Genomic DNA, 23,733 nt, shown 5'->3' with positions numbered 1-23,733 from the left:
GCACAATTTAGTACAACCTGGAAAATCATTGTGTGGTGGTCAATGTTTATATTGTGGTGGGCCGCCACAAATAAGTAAATGTATGGGAAACACTGACTTTATTTGTATGCCAGTCGTTGCCATGGACATTGACAATGTTCAATGTTTGTGACAGGTCATGGCAGAATATGGCAAAATGACCATGAATGAGTGACCAAGAATGCTTTCACTTTTGTTGAGGACAAAAAAAGAGCAGAAACCACAGTGTGTGGTGTGCAGTTCATTACTGGCACATGAGAGCATGAAACCATCAAAACTAAAACACCATATGGAAATGGAAACAAAGCACCATACTATCATAGACAAACCTGTCGAGTAGCCTACTTTGAAAGTTGTCAGGAGTTGAGGACCTTGCAAATGAGCCTAACATCAGCATGTTCCAAACAAGTAGGCTACAGGCACTTTGCACGTCTTACCACATAGGTTACCTCTCTTTATCAGTTGGCTTGAAGGCTTGAATTATCTATTTACATTCAGATCTTGCCATAGACTGTCAAAGACTTTGCCTAAGTGCTTGCTTGGTAGTCTACCATCCTGTTCAGAGTCTGTTGCTGTGCTTGATAGACTGACGAGATAACAGTGACTGATACATTGCCCCCTGGTGGACAGAACATACAACTTATGTTTGATACCAATATAGGGCTTACTGAAGACATTTAATGGTCAAAATAGTATTAATAAATATTTGAATATATTTGAATATTAATATTAATAAACAAACAAACTTCGACTATGATTTTTGGGCAAAAGTCAAAGCCCTGATTAGAACACTGAATATACATAATACACATAATGTATATAATAATATACAATATTATATGATATTAATACAGTATATTATGACAATATGATGTTGATATAAACTACTGATATAAAATGAGAATATACTGAATTTCTGATATGCATGACAGCACAGTACACACCATGCATATTATAGCCTAGGTACTATTTCTATTACAGCTCTACCTCTTTCTGTCTCCGGCTGCTTCAGCTATCAGCTCTGGTTGAAGCCCGGAAATATTGTAAACAAAGTAGCCTAGGCTAGTTTATCATAGTCTACTGGTTGGACTGTTCAGTTTCCCCACGTGTGTTCCTTGGAACAGGCCCTTTTGAGTCTTGGAAAATATCGGAATTGTGATGATCACTCAACTTAAATGCAAGAGTTTTAAACAAATTTGCCTGATTTAATAACAGCTAGTCGTCTCCTATGCGTCCTTGCTTTCCCAATCATGAATGTTTTATTTGGATTTTTATTTTGAAGTTTTCTGAATAATCAGACAATGTTTATCTAATGTTCATCTAATTTTAAGTGTTCTTTTATTTGTTAAGTTTTAAATATTCAATGAAAAAATGCTTATCCTTTGGCAATATCTGCTACTGCATCATTTACTCAGGATTGTGACTAGTTTAGTCTAATGATAATAATATTACAACAATAGTAGTGCTAATAGTGGTATTCCATGACACCTTTTTGACAAGACATTCAGAGTAATCAATGGGTCATTCAGTGTAATGCATATTTGATATAAAAAATAGATAAAATGCTAATAATGACTTTTGTTTATTAAAATACATAAAAAATATACAATTAAACTACATAATATTGTATTCTAAACAGAATTTACTTTGGTGCAAAAACCTATTCCTGGTGAATGGGTAAAACTTATATTTGCACAGTGTAAAGATTTCAAATGACAATTAATTAGTATTTTGGAATGGCATAATAAATCACATACATCCTCTTAATCTTCTTGCCTGCCAAGATTTTTTGTATTTTAAATTGTATTACACTGAAAGACGTTTTAGGGATTGTTTTCTAGAAATCAGAGTAAAAATGTATGCTGTCTACTAAGCTTATATTTTTTGCCCAGAAAATATTTGAATTACATAATGTTCACTATTATGTCCAGAAAGAATAAAAACGTTTTGAGCACTTTAATACTTTTATTTTTTGGAGGCTTGAAAACCCAGTTTTGTCTTTGGGCTGTATTTTGGGCTCCAGCGCATGGCGTAAAGCTCGTTATTCACCCGCGCAAAGCTTAATTCGGTATTTTGCACGTTTATTTTTTAAACATTGCGACCAGGGGTGCGGCAATTAACAACCTAGGGAGGGGCCTGGCGCTTTGTCTAAAAATCCCTGTCATACACCACCTAAACCTGGTCAGAAGTCAATGGCGAGTTGTTCATATGCTATTTTAAGAGCGCATGTCAACAGTCATATTGGCAGGTGCACGCACCATCCTTCTATCATTCATGAACGCACACCAGCGCACGTCCATGCAAAGCATTCAGGGGCGGTCTTAACATAGAGGCATAGGTAGGCGGCTGCTTGGGGCCCCCTACCAGTAGTCTTAGTAGGGGGGCCCCCAACCAACCTAAAAAAATAAATAAAAATAAATAAAAACATGAACGCTTGTATGGTAAATTGTAATAATATTCTTAAGAAATACGTTAAAACATTGTAGTTAAAATGTCCAGTTCATGGTTATGTCCCTACACATACACCCCCTACTTCCACAATGAAATAGACTAGTCTGTAACGTGCGTTGCGCGAAAGATAAACACAAAGGACGTCTGGGAAAGTGTTGCCAACTTACTTTGTCGCTAGATTAAGTGACTTTTGGCCATCCCTAGCAAGAGAAAATGCCATCTAGCGACTAGCGACAAATTTGCTTACTTCTTGCAACGATGGCAAACTCAGAAACGTCAGAAAATCTCCCCTCTCATGCCAGTTTCGTTAGTGAATTAGGCCTACATCGCGAATTCGCCCAAAGCGTTGCCCCACGATTATAAAAGTTGCGACTGGCTTATGTGGTATCAGCCTGTGTCATTACACGGAAGAAGATGTTCTATAAATCTAACAGCTCAGAAAACTTCACTGGAAGGTGCAGCAACAACGAGACGAGAGCAATGACATGATGACAGGGAAACAGGGACACGCTTGCCAGCATTGTTCAACAAGCACATTGAACAAAAGAAAGTAGGCTACAACTTCATTTACAAAGTAGACAGTTAGAAATCGAGCATACAAGTTAAAAAAGTAGAAAAAACCTATAACATTTGTTTAGGCTATGCAGCATGTTGTCAATGCGGGCTCGGTTTCTCTCGGTCTGTCCGAGTGACATTTAAGCCTATAGCCTATATCCAAAATATAGCAATTGCCGGTTAAATTGTGTAGGCTACCCTATGGTGAAGTTATAATCAGATGTCAAGCTGTACAAAGCAGATGCAGCAGTTGGGAATAGGTTAGAAATGACTGCATTTCAGCCACCTGATGCTCGTTCTGGTGTAGGCTATGACAAGATAGTATACAGAAATGTAAAGTGTACCAATTAATACTGTATATAAGTATTAAAACAATTATATTTCAAGAAGTTGCCTATAATATGAGTAGGAGAAAAGCAAACAGGCAGGTCATTCCACGTCAATTCAACCAGGGCCCACGCACTTAGGTCTCAAAAAATTCTGAAAAAATTACCAGGTGTACCTATGTTACCTAGGAGAAACACTGTAAAATTACTCTTATGTAAGATCAATACTTTCCAAGATACAGCCAGTTTTACAGGGGGAGGGGGTGTCGATTTTGTTCGGCCTCTTTTTTTTGTCAAAGTTCACAAGCCCACAGCGCAAGAACTAAACCATGTAGGAGGCTCAAATTTTGCATGCTGGTACATAAATAGGAATAGTATGTAGCAAAATCGTCACGTTTGGTCTGGATAATCCTGCATGGTCATAGCTGTCCCTCAAAGTTGATACAAATTTTATTGGAGTTTTTGGCTGGGCTCTGTTTAAGCCTTCAGAAGTCATATTTGTACTCAACATAGGCTCTTGATTTATTTTCCTTACTGAGATAAGTAGAAACACTCTCACAAAAAACAATGAACAGAAAATAAATCATTTCAGGGTCTGAACAGCAGACCTTACAAGTCTAAAAAATCATTTTGATTCTCATTTTCAGAGCACCTAAACACCTTGTGGGAATATACAAAGATTTTTTAAATATTTTTTTCTTTATTCTCCATGATCTTTTCTTTTTAAAAACACCAATTTGACTTGTCTTATGCAAATCTTTCTTTTTCACTATCCACCCTGAACATGGGCAAAATGCACCATTGACATCAATATGTTTTGTATGGGGGGGGGGCCCATACATACCTTCGCCTTTGGCCCCCAATTTGCTAAATCCGCCACTGAAAGCATTACAAATTGCACGATTACAATGGGAAACATAATTAGAATAAAGATATTACGAAATACTGTACATCTCATGATGAGTAGTTATTCACCATCATTTGCAAATTGGTAATGATGGTTAAAAGTGATTAGGGGAGAGGCGAGAGACACGTATGGAGCACAGCTGAAGACGCCCTGTCACGAGATATAAGCAACTCCTCTGCAGGATAAATGTTGTTTTATTCAGTCATTTGAGCAATATTAGGGTAAGTGTTGCTTTTTCCAGCCTATGTTTTCGGTGGTAACCCATTGTCAGTCAATAGTGAAAGTAACTGCATATAACTGTCTTGTCGTTGACTGACTCCTTGGTGAAGTTAGTTTCACTTTGCCAATGAGTTCAAATAATAGACGAGTGCAAATGCGTGAAGGCTAAGCTAGGTTTTAGTAAAGCATGGTTTAAGAATGACTATTCCCAGAGGCGTCGCCAGCCGATTTTACCGGGGCTTCAGCCCGGGGTAAATTGAGCTCAGCCCGGGTAGCCAAAAAAATTTTATTTAATTTTTTTATTTCGTTGTGCATTCTATCCCTCGTAGCCTGTTAGAACAAGGAATCCCGAACTCTGACAAGGAGAAGCAGAACGGGCGGGGCGGGGCGGGGCGGGGCTGGGCTGGGGGTGGGTGGAGAGCGGCAGAGGGTCGCTTCGCGGTCTGGTCTGAGATCAGTGGATCTGTGCTCTCAACTACTGTTTGGCTTTTTCAAACGAAAGGCAAAAGGGTAAGAATTCATGTTTGAAAACTGAAATATAAGATTAGTCCTGTCCGACCAACTCCATAAAGGCCAGCTATTAGTGTTGTTTACCTATCCTATCGCTAGCTGGCTAGCAAGCTATCATTAGTAAACACTGCAGGAGTCAAAATTAACTTTTTGAAATGTACCATTCACTATCTTGAATATCTTCACTGACAAATGAAGTGGCGAAATTCACCCACCATTCAATAGGTAATCCGTATTTTCTGTCTGAAATCTACCAACTTCAATATTTACCAGCATTTGTCTGGTGCAATTTTGAGCCCTGCTAGTAGGCTAAGCAGGCAACTGCAAGCATCTGGTCAGGTTAATTGGCACGACACATGTCAGTGCTCGTTTTGAGAGAGAGAGAGAGATTTATTACACTCAGCTCTAAATAACTAAATTTAGCCAGAAGGGCTAAATGCTTTCCCCCCGTTGTTGAACATTTGTATGTTCTGAAGAGCAGACGAGGATGTTACACTCTCTAACACTATAGCAAAAAAATTGCAGTTTTGATACACAGTAGGCCTGCAATGTAGGATTTTTCATAAGGGAGATGTTTTAACAGTGACAAACTATAAACCATTAAATATCTAGAGGGGGCTGAGACAGCTTTCATTCACCCTGTAATGAGCCATTTAACCATCAAAGTGATTACAAAGCTGATGACATAAACATAAAACAGCATTAAAAAACCCAAGTTTCATGGGAATGAACATGTTCCATGGAAATGTATTTAAATGTCCACTGAAATGTATGCAAATGCCCTATGCATAAGCAAAGCATTTGTAATTAGAGCTGAACATTGCAATCTCAAAAGTTCTTTGTATCCTGCAATGTAGTAGTATGTTTTTGTTGGTTTGCCACACACTGATCTGACTCCATGATTTTCATCTGTTTTCTCTCTCTCTCTCTCTCTCTGTGTGTGCAATCCCATTTTAACATCAAACATCTTTTTGGTAGATCTCTGGCATAGATCAAACAACAAAAGAGCAATCAGGTGATGGAGAGAGAAAGGAGATCAATAGAAGGAGGTGCTTAATGATACATTACATGCAACCTCACACTTAAACGTGTACCTAATTCAATAATAAATAATTTGGGCAGTCTAGTCTGTTGTCTACTACAATAACACCTTTTATGTACTGTATATATAAAAAAAATCCTCAGCTAATCTTTACATTTACATCCGGTCCAGCCGGGCTAAGCCCAGGTTGTCCCGAAAGTCTAGAAACCCCCTGACTATTCCATACGGTCTCGCAAGCAGCCTCGTTCAAATGCGCTGTTGAATGCCAAAATACCGATGCATTTATTTGACATATCGCGCTTTGCGTCTTTAAAGGGAATGACAGATGTCATTCTCATTGGTTTAAAATGATGTTACGCCCCAAACACACCCATATCACTGATTAAAAAACCTAGGAACACCTTGTTGCGCCATGCGCTCCACGTTTGATAATGAAACCCCTCCCAATGTGAACTGGACATCCTACTAAATTTGAATAGACTTTTGACGAGTGACGATGCACTTTAGAATGTCATGATAGGGCCCTTTGAGCCTAATATTTCATGTAAACTTAATTTAAACAATTTTGCTCAAATTTGGTAATCACAGCATGAATCAATTTTGTAAGCCGAAAGAGACTAATTCTAGACTAATTCTAGAGACATGTCATGCATGTGCAACCATAGTCCATAGGCCTACAATAAAATAAAATAAATCCAGAGTGTGTTGTTGTTGTTTGTTTTTCCGTGTAGGCTATGCTTTATTTCCTTCGGATAATAACATGGCAACACATGTGACAGTCGTAGCCTACTGCTACATCTACGCCTATGAGATACAAGCTTCATAGAAGCATTAGCTTCCAGGTGATATTTTTTGGTAGGTCTCCTGTAGCCTATGTCTTGTTACCAGATGTCCATGAGGACATTCATCCAGCACAACAATGATTCTGGCCCACATGTAAGAAATACAAGACCTTGGATTAACGTAACGTTAACGGTAGCCCCACCTAATTTATCTAATTCATCCTACAATGCATTAGCCTTGGAGTCATTTCATAGAGCCGCATAACGTCAAACGCTCCATTTGACATGTAGCCTACCTGCCGGCTACACCGATGTATCGTTTTTTTTTTACACGAGGACAGTTAGGCTAGGTCGCACAATCCAAAAGGTGTAGGAATGGAGCAATTTACACTTACCAGATTTATGAACGTTAAAAACTTCCAGCTACCACCATAGGTTTGATGAGCAGGCATGTCGATAGCTTTATAATTGCACAGAACAGAGAAATACGACAGAAGAATAGCTATTCTCAATATTTGAGAGGGGATAAGCGCCATTTTCTAGCTCTGTCAGCCGAGTAATTGTTCTCATCCGTGGGGACTGTGGAGTGACGGATCCTTCGTCTTTGAGACCGTGTTGTAGCGTAGAGCACGCAGGACAGTACGGCTAGTAGGCTGCTGTTACTATAGCGACATGCATCGACGTCGCCTGTGCTAGTGAGGGTGCTTGTTTTAAGATTCAAGATTTCAAGATTGTCTTTATTAGCCTACATCTCATTATGGGTATAAGAGAGTAACATTGTTGTGTTTTTGTTACTCCTCAAAAAATAATAAGGGACTGCTGTTTTTTTTCTGTTTTTTTTTTTATTATTTAAGGGGCTACCGGAGGAGCTTTGAGATCTTTAGTCAAAATAGACCCGGCCGCCTCCAAAATGATTGGAAAAAGAGACCATCCCCAACAAGTTTTGCGCTTGGCAAATGGTCATAGAGGGAGAGCTGTGGGGTATACTACGAAGCACGTTAGACATATCTAGGCTATGTAGACAGCGAGGCTTGACAAAGCCTTGACTCAGGGGTATACGTTAAGTGATACTACGATAGCAGTTATGTGATATATTTGTCAAAGGCTTTCAGTGGGGTATGCTACGAAGCACGTTAGACATATCTGCTATGTAGACATATCGAGGCTTGACAAAGCCTTGACTCAGGGGTATACGTTAAGTGATACTACGATTGCCGTTATGTCATATATTTGTCAAACTAGGCTTTCAGCTCAGATCTGTGCGCGTTCTCGGTGTTTGGGATGACTTTGGCCAATCGTGTAACGTGGAGACGCACACCGCCTCTATTTAAAAACAATTACTTCCGCATTCATGAGCGATAGCTACACTGCGGTCATTTTTTGTGTCTAACCTATAACATCAAATACATCAATTGTCATCAGTTGTTGTATGGTATGCACGTCCATAGTTGGATATTTGCACGCACAGCACTATTAAAGCGCATTCGAGATCCAAAATGTTAGTAGAGGCGGAGCTCCACCTGTAAATATGACAGAATCCTACACGTGAGATAACTTCGTTTTTAAGACAATTGATTGGTCAGCGGGCGGTAGATTACACGATTTGAGCTATAATTTAGCACATAACCTCCTCCCGACCAAGTTTGGTTGACAGCATAAGATACCATGCATGGTGATGGCGACACTAAAACAGATCCACTTTCGTGTCACAGCATACCCTGGCTTTGAGCGCAATATACCTCGCTAACCCAATCGAGATTCGTAGTACACCCCACCGATAGCTAACAAACATTCAGAAAAAGTCCTGTTGGCAAATTTGAGGAAAAGTCGGTAAAGGGTAACCTGGCGGGCCATCCTATATCATTGAAATGTACCTATACATGGATTTCTATGGAACGTCACGAAAACATGGGTGCGCAACCAAGAGGCAGAAAGCACCATAGAACACCATAGAGCAGTGGTCCCCAAACTACGCGGGCCGAATACGGCCCGCCAACTCATTTTAGGTGGCCCCCCAAGACATGTCCGTGGTATATAGCATCTGGCTCGCACGGGAGTCGTCAAACTATAACCTCCATAATTTCCCCATTCATTCTCTATGGCGAGTCTTAACAGTACACATGTAATACTCTTTTCGTCCACTGGTGGTTGTTTTGGCGCTGTTTCACGTCTGCCATCGAAAACGGAATGAAGTGTAGGCCTACCTGCAAACAATGTAAGAGGCCTATGCTGACTGCATCAGTGCTCAAAGTATTCTAAAAGTTTATCAATTATTTGTTAATAACTAACTAACTTCTATTCAAGTCATATTTCTGGGACTTTCTGGGATAATTTCTATTATTTATTCAACCGTTCAAATGTTCATGAATACAGAGTTCAAAGTTCTCATCAGGTGAGTGAAAGTTAGAATGGTGGTCATTTCAGATGTGTTTGCCAGCACTTCATTAAACTCTCATAGTTTGATAACTTTAAATTATTTGTAGGATATTGCTTGTTCACAACTTGAGTCTTTTTATTAGTATTATTTCATTTGAGCTACATTTTACACTGATATGGCATGGTGGCAACATAAACACAGCTAGCAAATGTAATGGAATATTCAACTAAGGTAGACTGCTGTTGTTCACAGCACTAAGCTATTTATGGTTGATATACTCCGAGTCTCTGGCCCTCTCTCAGAGCCAGGCATAGTGAGCTGGCCCTCGGAAGAAAAAGTTTGGGGACCACTGGCATAGAGCAATGCAAAAGAGCAAAAGAATAAAATGAGTTTTTGTGCTGAAAACTGCACCAATTCGAAATCACGATGGTTAGAGAATGTTAAATATGTTCAATATCCCTAACGGATACAAGGATACAAGGAAGTTTATTGTCACATGCATATAGTTACTGGAAGTAAGAAATGCAGTGAAATTATGTCTGGTGTCAGCCTATTTGTGCATTAATGGGGGGTGGGGGGGGGGGGGGTAAAGAGTGCAGTAGAAGAGGGGTTTAGTAGATTAAGTGGCAAGGGCTGCATAAAAAAGGTGGGGGAGGATTGGGATTGGGTGGGGGGCACCAACAAGGAGCACCCAAGAGCAACAGGGGCAAGGAAAAACTCCCTTACCAAGGAAGAAACCTTGGGCAGATCCACGGCTCAAGGGGCTAACCCAACTGCCAGGGGTCTTGGTGTGTGTGTTGGGGGGATGACAGGGGAGATGGGATAGTGTGCTGTGTATGTGGGGAGAGGGCAGTGTGCAATATGTGTGTTGGGGAAGCTTCCTTATGAGACAATGTGCTGTGTATTGGGGGGGGGGGGGCAGTGTGCTGTAAGTATGTTGGGGATGTGTGTTGGAGAAGCTTCCTGATGAAATAATGTGCTGTGTATGTAGGGGGGGCAGGGACTTACTATTGCAAGCAGAGTACTGTATGTATGATGTATGTGAGTGATGACAGTGAAGATGTGTGTGTGGGCGGGAGGGGAGTGGAGCAGTGACTGTGTGTGTGTGTGTGTAGGTGGGGGCAGTGTGCTGTAAGTATGTTGGGGATGTGTGTTGGAGAAGCTTCCTGATGAAATAATGTGCTGTGTATGTGGGGGGGGGGGGGGGGGATGGGGGCAGGGACTTACTATTGCAAGCAGAGTACTGTATGTATGATGTATGTGAGTGATGACAGTGAAGATGTGTGTGTGGGCGGGAGGGGAGTGGAGCAGTGACTGTGTGTGTGTGTGCTGTAAGTATGTAGAGGATGTGTGTTGGAGAAGATCCTGAAGACAATGTGCTGTGTATGTAGGGGGGGGGGGGGGGGGGGGCAGTGTGCAGCAAGTATGTAGAGGAGGCTTACTGTAGCAAGCAGTGTGCTGTATGTATGTGAAGTGATGACAGTGATGATGTAAGTGTGTGTGTTGGGGATGGGGATGGGGGTGGGGGGGAAAAAATATTGCCGGATGTTTGCCAAGGTTGGCCACTAGAGGTAAACAAGTACTCGCTATTGGCAGTTGTAGTCAAATCACTGTGTGACTGTGTGATGTCTTGTAGTCCAATCACTGTGAGTTTCAGCCGTAATTTTTGCTGTAATTTCTGTAAATTACAGAAATTAAAAATTAATTTCTTTCTCATTTTTCTGGTATCAGAAAAAACTCTGAAAAGAGTAAATGTATTGAAAACTTAACTGTATTCAGTCCTCCCAAGATGTAGCCTAACTGTCATTGACATGTAAGACCTACAGACAAATTTCATTTAACTACAAATTGTAATTTTTCATTGAAATAGTTCACGGTCATTGACATGTAAGACCTACATTAAACACATGGACTTGTCAGCTTTTGCAGTTTTCTTCACCAAACAGACAATACAGTATTTTCTCTAAATGTGCCTTAGATCCATACTTGCATATGGCAACACAGAACAGACATGGTATCTCTTATGGACGATGAATGATTGCTGATTGAAGAATTGTGCAAAGGAGTTTCACACATGTATCATCAGAGATTCAGACTTATGCAAAAAGTCCCTACCACCCGTGAATAGATGTTTTCCTTTTGTTTAGCACAGGGAAACCAATAGAGTTTGGGGTCTTTGAATGACATCTGTGTTAACTGCTTTGCAAAAGGGTGTGAGAAATGTGTGAACCCAATGAAAACGTGTGAACACATTGGCAAGAGATGACTTCTGCAGTGCAGAATACATGAAGACCAAGTGAATCCCACTTCCCTTCGTATCGGGATAGGGGGCCTACCTGAAATGACGACTATTAGCTATCCAGGTTGGGATGTCTGGGACCTGCCCCTGGCGGATTTTTACGTACATTGCAGTTTTTCGAACTTCCGGGTTGGTTTTCGAGTCTGCCCTGTTTCAATTTCGGAACAAAATAGTTATGAAAGTGCCCTTACTAATCCGCAAGAAAATTGAACAAAAAAACTCGTCCATACATAGAGAACTGCACTACTTGTCGATAGAACACAACATTTTCAAAGACGAAAAATACATTTTGAAGGGACTTTTATTCTGGCTACCGGAAGTTGTGTCGAAGTGACTAGCGCGACTTTATGGTCTATACAGAGGAACTGAATGACACCGAACTTGATAAGTTGTTGAGAATAGCCAATTTTTCAGAATGAACAGTCGACTTCAAGAAATTAGAGAGAGACAGAAGCTGAGGCGGCAGCTTTTGGCACAACAGGTAAGCTAAGTTATACCAGCAATACTATGTCAGCCAGTGACAGCACCAACGGTTAAGTTAACGTCGGAAAAGCTGAGCTGGGTGTATCCTTAATGTACACTTCGTGGCCCTAACAATGGCATACAATAATATCCAGGATCATTAATTCAGAGAGCAGTAAATACTAACGTTAGCCTACATTTACAGCTGGAACTGCTAGGGGATGCTACATTGACTGAGGTTAGGACTGTGGCTGTAACGTTTACTTTATCTTCCACGTGAAGTAACTTAGGTGGCAACCTATCTACAATCTTTTAGTTTAAACATCCATCGAATCTACTCTTCTAATCGGTAAGTTAAGGTCTGTAAGATACGAAACGAAATTGCGATGCAGTGTGAAAATGCAAAACATGTGTAAGTTACGAGTCAAATGCCTGTTTTTAAAAAATATTTCGCATTCTATTTCACCTCACCTCACCTACCGGCTATTAATCGTACAAAGATTCAAAACCCATTCATAAGTCCTAATAGCTCGTCGCTTTACGCGCAAATGGTTGACCACAAACCAGAGGCTGCTAATGAACCGTGGCGCTACAAAAGCAACAAAAGTTGATGGTTGGTAATAAACATTTACCCAACAACATCAAATACAATGGATATCATAAAACGTTACAGACCAAAGCCCACCTTGAGACCCTTGAGAGTAACGAGAGAGAGGAGTAAAGAGAGACAGGGAGTGTTCAGCGGTAGCGCACATTATAGATAAATATGTAGATAACCTAGATAGATATGTGGGTCAATGACGTGACGTCTAGTTTTTCAATCCAACAGCATTTTTTTTAAGTTTATAAAAGGTTTGAATGCCTGAAAACACACATACAGGTGCTGGTCATATAATTAGAATATCATCAAAAAGTTGATTTTTATGTCAGTAATTCCATTCAAAAAGTGAAACTTGTATATTATATTCATTCATTTTACACAGATCGATATATTTCAAATGTTAATTTATTTTAATTTTCAGCATCCCAGAAAATTAGAATATTGTGAAAAGGTTCAATATTGAAGACACCTGGTGCCACACTCTAGTCAGCTAATTAACCCAAAACACCTGCAAAGGCCTTTAAATGGTCTCTCAGTCTATTTCTGTAGGCTACACAATCATGGGGAAGACTGCTGACTTGACAGTTGTCCAGAAGACGACCATTGACACCTTGCACAAGGAGGGGAAGGCACAAAAGGTCATTGCTAAAGAGGCTGGCTGTTCACAGAGCTCTGTGTCCAAGCACATTAATAGAGAGGCAAAGGGAAGGAAAAGATGTGGTAGAAAAAAGTGTACAAGCAACAGTGTTGTAGTCAAGTCACTATGCCTCGAGTCCGAGTCCAGGTTCGAGTCCCCAGTGTTCAAGTCCGAGTCAAGTCCCAAGTCATTAAAAAAAAATTCCAAGTCCGAGTCGAGTCCACTACTCATCCGAGTCAAGTCACTATTGATCCACGTTGAGTCCGAGTCGAGTCCCTATTGATCAAGTCGAGTCCAAGTCTTCTTTCTGACTCCCGTGACGTGAACACTGGCTACCTGCAACTGCATAATGTTATCACTTCACTGACACTATGGAGACATATTTCACGTCAACAATAGAGATGAAAACTAGCTTTCGGTTAACGGAGATGCAGATCATCTGCCTAATTCATTTCTTTGCGCAACAGGCCACATTCTACGTTCATTTCAGCGAGATGAGTGAAATAAATATTTTTTTTAAGCTGCCATCGCCATAGGCTACTATTTGCTACGATATTCACCTGTTAGAAATATAACAAGTTGCTATTTACTTTTTTTTCGTGCAGTGGATTAGGCTATCAAATCGCTCGTTTGAACAGTAATTCGTGGTTTTAAATATAGTTGTTTCTGGCCTACCCATGAGAGGTTCAGTTTGTCAGTTTCACTTGCGCCGACACATAGGCCTACATTGACACTCTACATCAGGGGTGGGCAAACTTTTTGGCTCAAGGGCCACATTGGGTTTTGAAAACTGGCCGGCGGGCCGCACAACAACCCCCCCACGACACACACATAAAAAAATACACAAAATACACAAAAATACACATTTTTTATAGCCTATAATTTAGTATGAAACATATATTTTTTTTACAGCTGGGCCCTCTCACAGTTTTTAAATGGTCAGTAGTGGGAACTACTGTTGCCTTCATGATTTCCTTTTAAAACTTTCTTATAAGAAGGAGATATCAATTATCAACAATGACAAGCCAGCTGGAACCTGCGGCTCTCTCTCTCGTGAGTGCAGACGCATTCCCAATTAAATGGATCGCATAATGTTCACGTTAGATCTGCTGCAAAGGACATAACTAAGAGTTAACTTAGTTTAACATGATGTTATCTCTATTTAACATGATGTTTTGACATTGACATAATGTTCTCTAAGGAGAGTGAAAAGCAGTTTGCAGTAAAGCTAACCAACGTCGTCTCTATCGCAGGAAAAAAATAGCGAGCAGCCTGATTACCAAATGAAATGCTCGGCGGGCCGGATGAAAGTGCTTGGCGGGCCGGATGCGGCCCGCGGGCCGCAGTTTGCCCACCCCTGCTCTACATGGACACTCTACTAGGCAATTTAATGTTATGCTTCTATATTTTATGACACCAAAATTAAGAAGTATGCTATATCTTGATCGGGAAAACTTTTCAGTTTATTTTTCTTTCATCCGATAATAGCCTGCTGCAAATTAACAGACAGAAGCACGGCAGGGCACGCCCCAAATGAAAATGAATGAATGGAACCTCGTTTTTTGCGTCAGTCAGGAAAAACACTGTTCACCAAGTCACGATGATCAGCTATCCAGCAGCAGTGTGTGATGTTTAGCCAGGGGCTGAGTGTAATCTTAGGTAATGTCATGTCATGTATGAGAACTAATATTGCCTGGCAATACTACATTGAAATAGCGGCAGCCATGTCTCCAGGCATTTTGGTGTTAACGTTAGTTTGCTTTGCATGTGAACATGATGTGACTTGCGATGTAGCCTACTATGACACGAAGCAGTAGCCTAACATTCCCTTGAACTAAAATTATTATTACAAATAATGTAGATATTAAAACCATATAGCAAATTGACATACTACAATTATAGCCTTATGATATATTACAAAAAAAAGTTGAGTCCTCGACGAGTCATCGCGAGTGTGAATGCACGAGTCCAAGTTCGAGTCATTCAGTGCTCAAGTCCAAGTCAAGTCACGAGTCTCTAAATTTAGCTAATGACTCGGACTCGAGTTCGAGTCTCGGACTCGAGTACTACAACACTGACAAGCAATAGGGATAACTGCACCCTGGAAAGGATTGTGAAACAAAACCCATTCAAAAATGTGGGGGAGATTCACAAAGAGTGGACTGCAGCTAGAGTCAGTGCTTCAAGAACCACCACGCACAGACGTATGCAAGACATGGGTTTTAGCTGTCGCATTCCTTGTGTCAAGCCACTCTTGAACAAGAGACAGCATCAGAAGCGTCTCACCTGGGCTAAAGACAAAAAGGATTGGACTGCTGCTAAGTGGTCCAAAGTTATGTCCTCTGATGAAAGGAAATTTTGCATTGCCTTTGGAAATCAAGGTCCCAGCGTCTGGAGGAAGAGAGGAGAGGCACAGAATCCATGTTGCTTGAAGTCCAGTGTAAAGTTCCAGTCAGTGATGGTTTGGGGTGCCATGTTATCTGCTGGTGTTGGACCACTGTGTTTTCTGAGGTCCAGGGCCAACGCAGCTGTCTACCAGGAAGTTTTAGAGCACTTCATGCTTCCTGCTGCCGACCAACTTTATGGAGATGCAGATTTCATTATCCAACAGGACTTGGCACCTGCACACAGTGCCAAAGCTTCCAGTTACCTGGTTTAAGGACCATGGTATCCCCTGCTATACGCCAGACCTGCGACCTGCGACCAGTTTATTACTCCTGGTGTGCGAAGTTCACACACATCTAAAGTGCAGTGGTATGGAAGAACCATTTCTTTCTTTTCATATCCAATATCCAACTAAAAATTGTGATATATTTAGCAAACTAAACTTCTGTATGAAAACGGGTAATGGCAATAAAAAAAAATATATATAAATAACAAATAAAAATAATAATAATAAGTAAGGGATAATGGACGACACGGTGGTCTGTTCACAGAAGTTAATGCACGGTCGAGGTTGTAAAACGGCCCCGACGCGAAGCGGATTAAACGTTTTAATAGCTAAAACTGTCTTGTTTGTAGAACTAATTTCTTTCGACACATATCAACTAATTTCTCAACTCACAGGCCAGACGTTAGTTCTATCTCTCCCGTGGTCAAGCGGGCGTATCCCAAGATTCTGATGAACTTTAGCTTTGAAACATCGCTTTTACTTAGCCTGCTGTCATCCATCTAGCTAAAAGCCACCTCCGTCATATGCTACAATGTTGCAATGTTCTGAACGTCTGCATTTTACAGCTCGGATGCAACGTGACGGTTCATTTAAACTTCGAAAAAAACGAGTTCGGCGAATTAATATACAAGTGTGATACGGCCAAAAAAATGGATCTACTTCATAGGTGTGCAGATAACATACGGTTAATGGTCGTTCTAAATTACGTAGGACAATGGGAAATTCAACCAAGCAGTGGAATAATAATAAAATATCATCTTGCTATATAAAGATATTTCTCAAAACACACACACACAAGCCTATTGCAATCACTTGTACATCAATGGCAAGTTTTTCTTCGCAAACAGAAGCATTTCTGCTTTGTCACCAGATAGTCAGTTTCTGCTCTCATCTGCCACATGTCCAGCCAGGGTAAACAAGCGCTCACTGTCAACGCTTGTACATGGTGCAGAGAGGTAAGCTTGGGCAAGTGGAGCAAGTGCAGGGAAATGATCTTTGTTGATCCTCCAGTAGGTCAATGCATTTTCACTTCGGCCAATGGGCGCCTCTGACAGGTAGCTCTGTACTTGCACAGACAAGGGGCTGGCCAGTTGTTGCTCCACCTCCAGTATTTTCCTTAAGAATTTCGTCATGAACTGAAAACCGTAAGCTACGTGGCTTTTTGACTGGCGGTGCTTCTTCTGGGTCAGGTCCACGAGCTGTGGATACCTCAGCAGCTTGTTCCTCTGGTGGGCATCTGGTCTCCCTCTGCAGTGCAGTCAGAAGCTCCTGTTTCACTTGATCTTTCACTTCATTGGAGAAGTAGCAATTATTGTACCTATTGCACAAACAAAAAAAGAAGGATTTAAGAAAGTATTGTTTCAGAATCAGATATTAACAGACTATATGATAGGCCTATGTATATTCATTAATTTATTAATAAAATAAATTCATAATGAGCACATTCTCAATTAACCCCCACTGGTGCATAGTGAGAGTGGCCGGCAGGTCATTCTCCGTAGCGAATACCCCTAGCTCACGTCTCTGCTCAATCAGCGATTCTAGCATATAGAAAGTACTGTTCCATCTTGTGATGACATCTTGCTGCAGGCACTTCCTTGTTTCCTAGATATCATGAAATAGCGAGTAGGCCTGTGGTGAGTGTTTAAAATGTCCAACAATTTTCCTCCCAGTTTTCACTATGTCAGTGATGCTTCGTTGGGACAGCAGACCCTTGTTCACTGCTAACTGTAATGTATGGGCATACATGGGCAGGGCAAATTAGCCAAGTTGGCGTCATTCATTGCTTTCACCATGTTCCTTGCATTGTCTCGCAACACTACATGCACCTACTCCTGTCGATTCCCCAATGTTGTAACATTCTATCGAGTGCAAAGGCCAGATTGGCAGCAGTGTGGGACCCGACCATCTCTTGGCATTGTAACATGACTTGGTGTAGTTGGAAGTCATCATCTACCCACTGTGCAGTTAGGCTTAGCATGGACATCAGGCTCACATTTGACGTCCAAATGTCAGTTGTAAAACTAATCGCTGCATTTGGGTTTTGCATATTTCTCAATTTAAAAAGTTCCATATGTTCAACTGAACTCTAAAGATGATGAATATAGGCTATATGGAGTGTGTTTTATTTGTTATGCCCTTTATGCGTACATTTTGTACGTGCACTTCTGCTGTAGCATTTATTTCAGTTTATATTAGCTATATTTTTGAAAAATACAATGTGTTGCCTCAGGCCCACTACTTTTGAAATTTTATTTGAAACAATCAAATATGTCTTAAAGTTAAGTTCATAAAATGACGTTCTTTGCTTCCATTTGATTCCCAATCAACATACTGGTAAAATGGCTTTGCATTGTTAATATGGACTTCTGGAATGTTTAGAAATGTAAAATAATATAATTTTAATCATGTGATAAAATAGGTGATTAATCACAATTAACTATATAAATTCAGCGATTAATCGTGATAAAAAAAAAAAAAAAAAAAATTGTTTGACAGCCCTAATTTTAGTGCAATTATAAATGCTTAATGCTAATGATTTGTATGGTTTTCTTCCAGCTTGGAGCTGAGAGTGCAGACAGTATTGGTGCTGTGCTCAATAGTAAAGATGAACAAAAGGAGATTGAGGAGACGAGAGAGATTTGCAGGTGAGCGGCAGAATTTTATAACCACTTAGTTGCATGCAAAATGGTAACATTTTATTTGATGGGTAAGTGGTTATAACCCATTACTCGTTTATATTCACCTCTATGTATTTGACCCACTATTGAGTTCTGTTTTTTGCTTATGGATTTACAAAACCAGATTTCTTTACTTTATTTTACTTAAGTAGGCCTACATCAAAGTGAAATAGGGCGGAATTGTATCAGCCGAAATAGAAATAGGATGATGCATTATATTAATTTTAATATTTTATTGTCCACAATCCACATTACTTGAAAGTCACACCTTTTTGTTAACAGCTTGGCCTGATGTAGACAATGTACATTAAAATGGGCAACAATAGCCATGTAATGAAGTAAAACAGTTAGACCGAATTATTTATTTGATATTTAATTTATTTTTGAACAGATCGCCTGAAAAGCATGTGATACTTCCATGAAGGCAGGCAGATTCCACGGTCCGCTTTGGGGGTCAGCCCTGTCAATCAAAGAAAAAAAAGAGTGCATTAATCACTGTTATAGACTTTCAGAAACCATTATCAGTGAAAATCCACCAGGAAACAAAATATTACCGCAACACACTCGAAAACCATGACCACATTATGGAGTTGTTTTAAACGTACCGGTAATACAAAACGTGCGTATGGAGATGAGCTGGATAACATTAGCTAGCTAGATAACATTAGCAGGCTGACACACAAGTTAAGTATTGGCAGTGCTAACGTTAGCTAGCTAATGTTAACACATTATTCAGTGAATCCAAGTTGGGTATAATGTTACCACCAAAAACCACCCCGTAAGTTACATGGAGGGGGCACTTTCCTAAGCTATCAAACCAGCAAGCTGGGTTACAGAAATAACCCAACATGAGTAAAAACAACCCCAGAAATTGACCCAACAGTGTCAACCCAGTGCTTGGGTTGAAAAATTAACCCAGCATTTTTTAGAGTGTGTGTGAAGCACAGAGGCTCAGTAGCTTCGTGGCTGCAGGTGTGCTGCTAATTTCAGCTGCTGTGTGTGGATACATGAACTCTTGGGCTACCGAACATGGCACACTCCTCTGCTCTTAAATAGGCTATATTTTGAGTGCGTTCGTAAATTCAATCTGACACTCTGAAAATAGAATAACGCTCTGAAGTTCGAAAAAGATAAGCGTTCTAACTCCCTATGAGTTTACGAACGGTTATTTGGGATTACAGACAGTATGGTTTACGATATGGACGCCACTACAGCACTTGTGAAACAGGGTTTATGTGTCTTTTAGAACTCAATTCCACTAATGCAAGAGCTTCTTGACAGTGATGATGAGGAACACTCTGTAAGCAATTATTTAAACCTACTAAATAACAACAATTAACTGTTTAGTTTTATTTTACTTTGCCGTCGTAAATAGCCTACTTCTCATGACTTGTTCCCCCTGTACTCAATGAAAATGCTTTTGTTGTATAAGTATACTCTTTTGATCCCGTGAGGGAAATTTGGCCTCTGCATTTATCCCAATCCGTGAATTAGTGAAAAACACTCAGCACACAGTGAACACACAGTAAGGTGAAGCACACACTAATCCCGGCGCAGTGAGCATGCTTGGACAAAGACCCATGGTTATCTTGCCCCCACTTACAGTATGGGAGAGTTACAGACAAAGGTATCATCTTGGGGTCACCAAGTTCCTAAAAAACTTGTGACCTCACTGCTAATAGATTATTTAGAGGGCATGCCAGGTAAAAGCCTGTCCAGTCATTTAATTACCAATTTAAACGGCAGGAGTTAATGAATGGTACAGTGACTTTGTCTGGAAGTGTGGTCTATTGTCAGATGAAATTAAAGTTGCGCTCTTTGGCTAGAAACACTTTAGATGTGTTTGGCGTACATAGAAGAATGACTATACCAGAGACGGTTGATAAAGATGGTGTTCTAAAGGATCTTTGACTATACTGGAAAGAACCCCATGCCTAATGAGAATTATGGTGAAGGGGCTGTGCTATTGTGGGGCTGTTTTTATTCCCAAAGGCCTTGGGAACCTAATAAAGGTGTATGAACCTGAACATTTTCAAAGAAAATCTGTCAATGCCCTTAAAAACAAAGCAAACTTGTTGTTGTCATTTTTCCTTTTCTCTTAATATAGCAATTTGTTATATTTTTCAATTTTATTATATATTTCAGGATGACAAAAAATATGGGATTTTCATTGTTCTCAGTAAACAGCTGCAGTATTCTAGAATTCTATTGGGGTATAGAGGGTTAACTTAAAACTTGCCCAACACACTGCTGACCCAGTGATGTGATCCTATCTCCCTACAGTCTATTTCAATCTAAATTCATGTAAAAAATAAGTCTCTTAAAATTATGAGGTGTGGTTTCTCTCTCTTGTTGCTCTGAAGGGTATCTTTGGACACATTGGTTCCAGTCACCAAGCGGAAGTGCCAGATGGAGGGAGAAGATGTTGAAGATGATGTAGTGGAGCACCGGGTGAGTGGCCACCCTGGGCAGATTGCATATTTATTTCTCAGTAATACTACACTTTCACTTACACATGGTTGGTGACTATAATGTAACTTAAGATAGAGTTTTGGATCGTAAAGGAAATAACTCCACCAGCTATCATATTCAAGCTCAAAAAGAGATTAAACCAGGGTAGGGCAAACTGCGGCCCGCGGGCCGGATCCGGCCCGCCAAGCACTTTCATCCGGCCCGCCGAGCATTTCATTTAGTTATCAGGCTGCTCGCTATTTTTTTCCTGCGATAGAGACGACGTTGGTTAGCTCTACTGCAAACTGCTTTTCACTCTCCTTAGAGAACGTTTACAATGTCAATGTCAAAACATCATGTTAAACAGAGATAACATCATGTTAAACTAAGTTAACTCTTAGTTATCTCCTTTGCAGCAGATCTAATGTGAACATTATGCAATCCATTTAATTGGGAACGCGTCTGCACTCACGGGAGGGAGAGAGAGCCGCAGGTTCCAGCTGGCTTGTGATTGTTGATAATTGATATCTCCTTCTTATAAGAAAGTTTTAAAAGGAAATCATGAAGGCAACAGTAGTTCCCACTACTGACCATTTAAAAACTGTGAGAGGGCCCAGCCGTAGGTACAGCACTAGCCACAGCGGAGCAGGCAGAAGATCATTGAGAAATAAACGTGAATTAAAGCGACTGTCTTAAAGCGACAGTGCACAATTTATACGTTTGTTAAACAGCATAAAATTAGCAGCATTTTTAAGCAATTAATATTTTAAAACAAATACTTTTCATACTAAATTATAGGCTATAAATGTATTTAAAAAATGTATTTTTTTTATGCGTGGGGGGGTTGTTGTGCGGCCCGCCGGCCAATTTTCGAAACCCAATGTGGCCCTTGAGCCAAAAAGTTTGCCCACCCCTGGATTAAACTAATAATGGACGAAAAAGACTTGGTTGATATTTGGAGACTAAAGTATCCTAATTTGCAAAGATGGCCAGGCCAGCAGAATTGATTATTTTCTCATCATTCTCACTGACATCTAAAGTGAAGGACAAATTAAGATCAGACCACCAACTCATCTCATTACATATGCAAATGTCAGAATGTCTTAGAGGACCTGGGTACTGGAAATTTAACCAAAAATAATTGAATGATTGTGTATTTGTAGAAAAAACTAAAAAATGTATTATAGTTTTTTTTATATAGATAATGTTGAATCGGCAAGCCCACTTATGGTTTGGGATAGCTTTTAGAGGACATGTATTAAAATGGGCTTCACTCAGACAAAAATTATATAGACAAAAAGAACAAAACATCAAAAAAGAAATTGAATTTATGATTTTAGATATACTGCAGATAAATCAGAAACAACACAAGATACGTTGGATGAATTGGAGCTAAAGCAAAAAGAATATGAAAATGTTATTATAGAAAAATCTATCATGGATGGAAAAAGGGGAGAGGTGCAATATTTTTTTTTTTAATTACAAAAAAGAAATATATCTAAAAAGAATATACAAAAACTTATTGTAGATGACTCAAATATACTGAGCACACCGACAGCAATCTTAAATGAAATGGAAAATTATTATAAAGAACTATTTACAGGAGATATAATAATGGAATCTGGATATGTTAAAGAAATTGAAGAAGCTTTTTTCCCACAAAGTTGTATTAAACTATCAGAAGAACAAAAACAAACATGTGAGGGTAAAATTACAAGTATTGAACTTCAACATGCAATCATGTCTTTTCAGAAAGGGAAAACTCCTGGTCTTGACGGAATTCCTGTGGAGGTATACCAGATATTTTATGAGCAGATCAAAAACCCACTCATCATGTGTTATTCATATGAGCAAGGTATTCTCTCTGGTACCCAAAGAGAGTGCAATCTCTGTGCTCTTAAAACAGGATTCAAATGGACACTATAAAGATCCAAAAAATAATAGTACTAGAAATAATAGAATATCATTAAAAAAGACAGGATTAATTTTTGTTGCAGATTTTGAAAAAGTCTTTGATAAAATAAAATGGGACTTTTTACACAAATGTTTAAATTGTTTTCATTTTGGGGAGACCCTGATAGCCTGGATCAAAGTGATCTCCAATAGTTCAATAAGTAAAATAATGATCAACGGATCAGTCAGTCAATCAATCAGTCAATTACACTTAAAAGAGGAGTGAAGCAAGGTTGCCCTTTATCCCCTTACCTATTTATTATAGCAATAGAGATACTTGAAAATAAGATTCAAGACAATAATAATAATAATATTATAACTTTCAAAACACAGTTTACAATCCAAAATGTCTATGTATGCAGATGATACAACTTTCATGATTAATTCTGATAGTATATCTCTGCAAAACTTAATATTAGATTTAAATATTTTTTTAAAAATGTCTGGTCTAAAACCTAACTATGATAAATGTAATATTATGAGACTTGGTCCACTGAAGAAAACCAATTTTACTCTTCCTTGTGAGTTACCGATCAAATGGACAGATGGTTCTATGAACCTATCTATATTCCAGAAAACATAGAACATTTTTCATTACTTAATTTTAATAATAAGCTCAGTAGAGTGTCTAAAATTTTGCAACCATGGTATGGCAATAAATTAACAATTCATGGTAAAACAACTTTGATTAATACATATGATAGTGTCACAGTTCACATACCTTCACATACCTCGTGCAGGCAAAAAAAGAAAAAGTAAGAAAAAAAGAGATGGAGAAAAGAAAACGAAAA

General features: G+C 39.6%; 2 protein-coding genes across 6 annotated transcripts in view; one reads left to right on the top strand and one right to left on the bottom strand.

Moving 5' to 3' along the window:
- Positions 1-7,442, bottom strand: part of aig1 (androgen-induced 1 (H. sapiens)) — a 107,895-nt gene extending 100,453 nt beyond the window's left edge. For 3 of the 4 annotated variants that reach the window (XM_042095037.1, XM_042095039.1, XM_042095041.1), the window contains exon 1: positions 7,206-7,442. In XM_042095037.1, coding sequence (XP_041950971.1) covers positions 7,206-7,346 — 141 coding nt within the window. In that variant the 5' untranslated portion in view covers positions 7,347-7,442. Of the gene's footprint in view, positions 1-6,752; positions 6,954-7,205 lie in introns of those variants that run through there. The other variant, XM_042095042.1, reaches the window with a different exon arrangement.
- A 4,202-nt stretch (positions 7,443-11,644) lies between these two features.
- Positions 11,645-23,733, top strand: part of mettl14 (methyltransferase 14, N6-adenosine-methyltransferase subun) — a 65,826-nt gene continuing 53,737 nt past the window's right edge. The window contains exons 1-4 of one of the 2 annotated variants that reach the window (XM_042095028.1): positions 11,645-11,967; positions 18,417-18,505; positions 20,902-20,989; positions 22,742-22,780. In XM_042095028.1, coding sequence (XP_041950962.1) covers positions 11,902-11,967; positions 18,417-18,505; positions 20,902-20,989; positions 22,742-22,780 — 282 coding nt within the window. In that variant the 5' untranslated portion in view covers positions 11,645-11,901. The remainder of the gene's footprint in view (positions 11,968-18,416; positions 18,506-20,901; positions 20,990-22,741; positions 22,781-23,733) is intronic. The other variant, XM_042095029.1, reaches the window with a different exon arrangement.

Source organism: Alosa sapidissima, chromosome 6, assembly GCF_018492685.1.
Source record: "Alosa sapidissima isolate fAloSap1 chromosome 6, fAloSap1.pri, whole genome shotgun sequence".
NCBI lineage: Eukaryota > Metazoa > Chordata > Actinopteri > Clupeiformes > Clupeidae > Alosa > Alosa sapidissima.
Note: the sequence above shows the minus strand (reverse complement) of the source record. Positions and strands in the feature narration are given on the sequence as shown.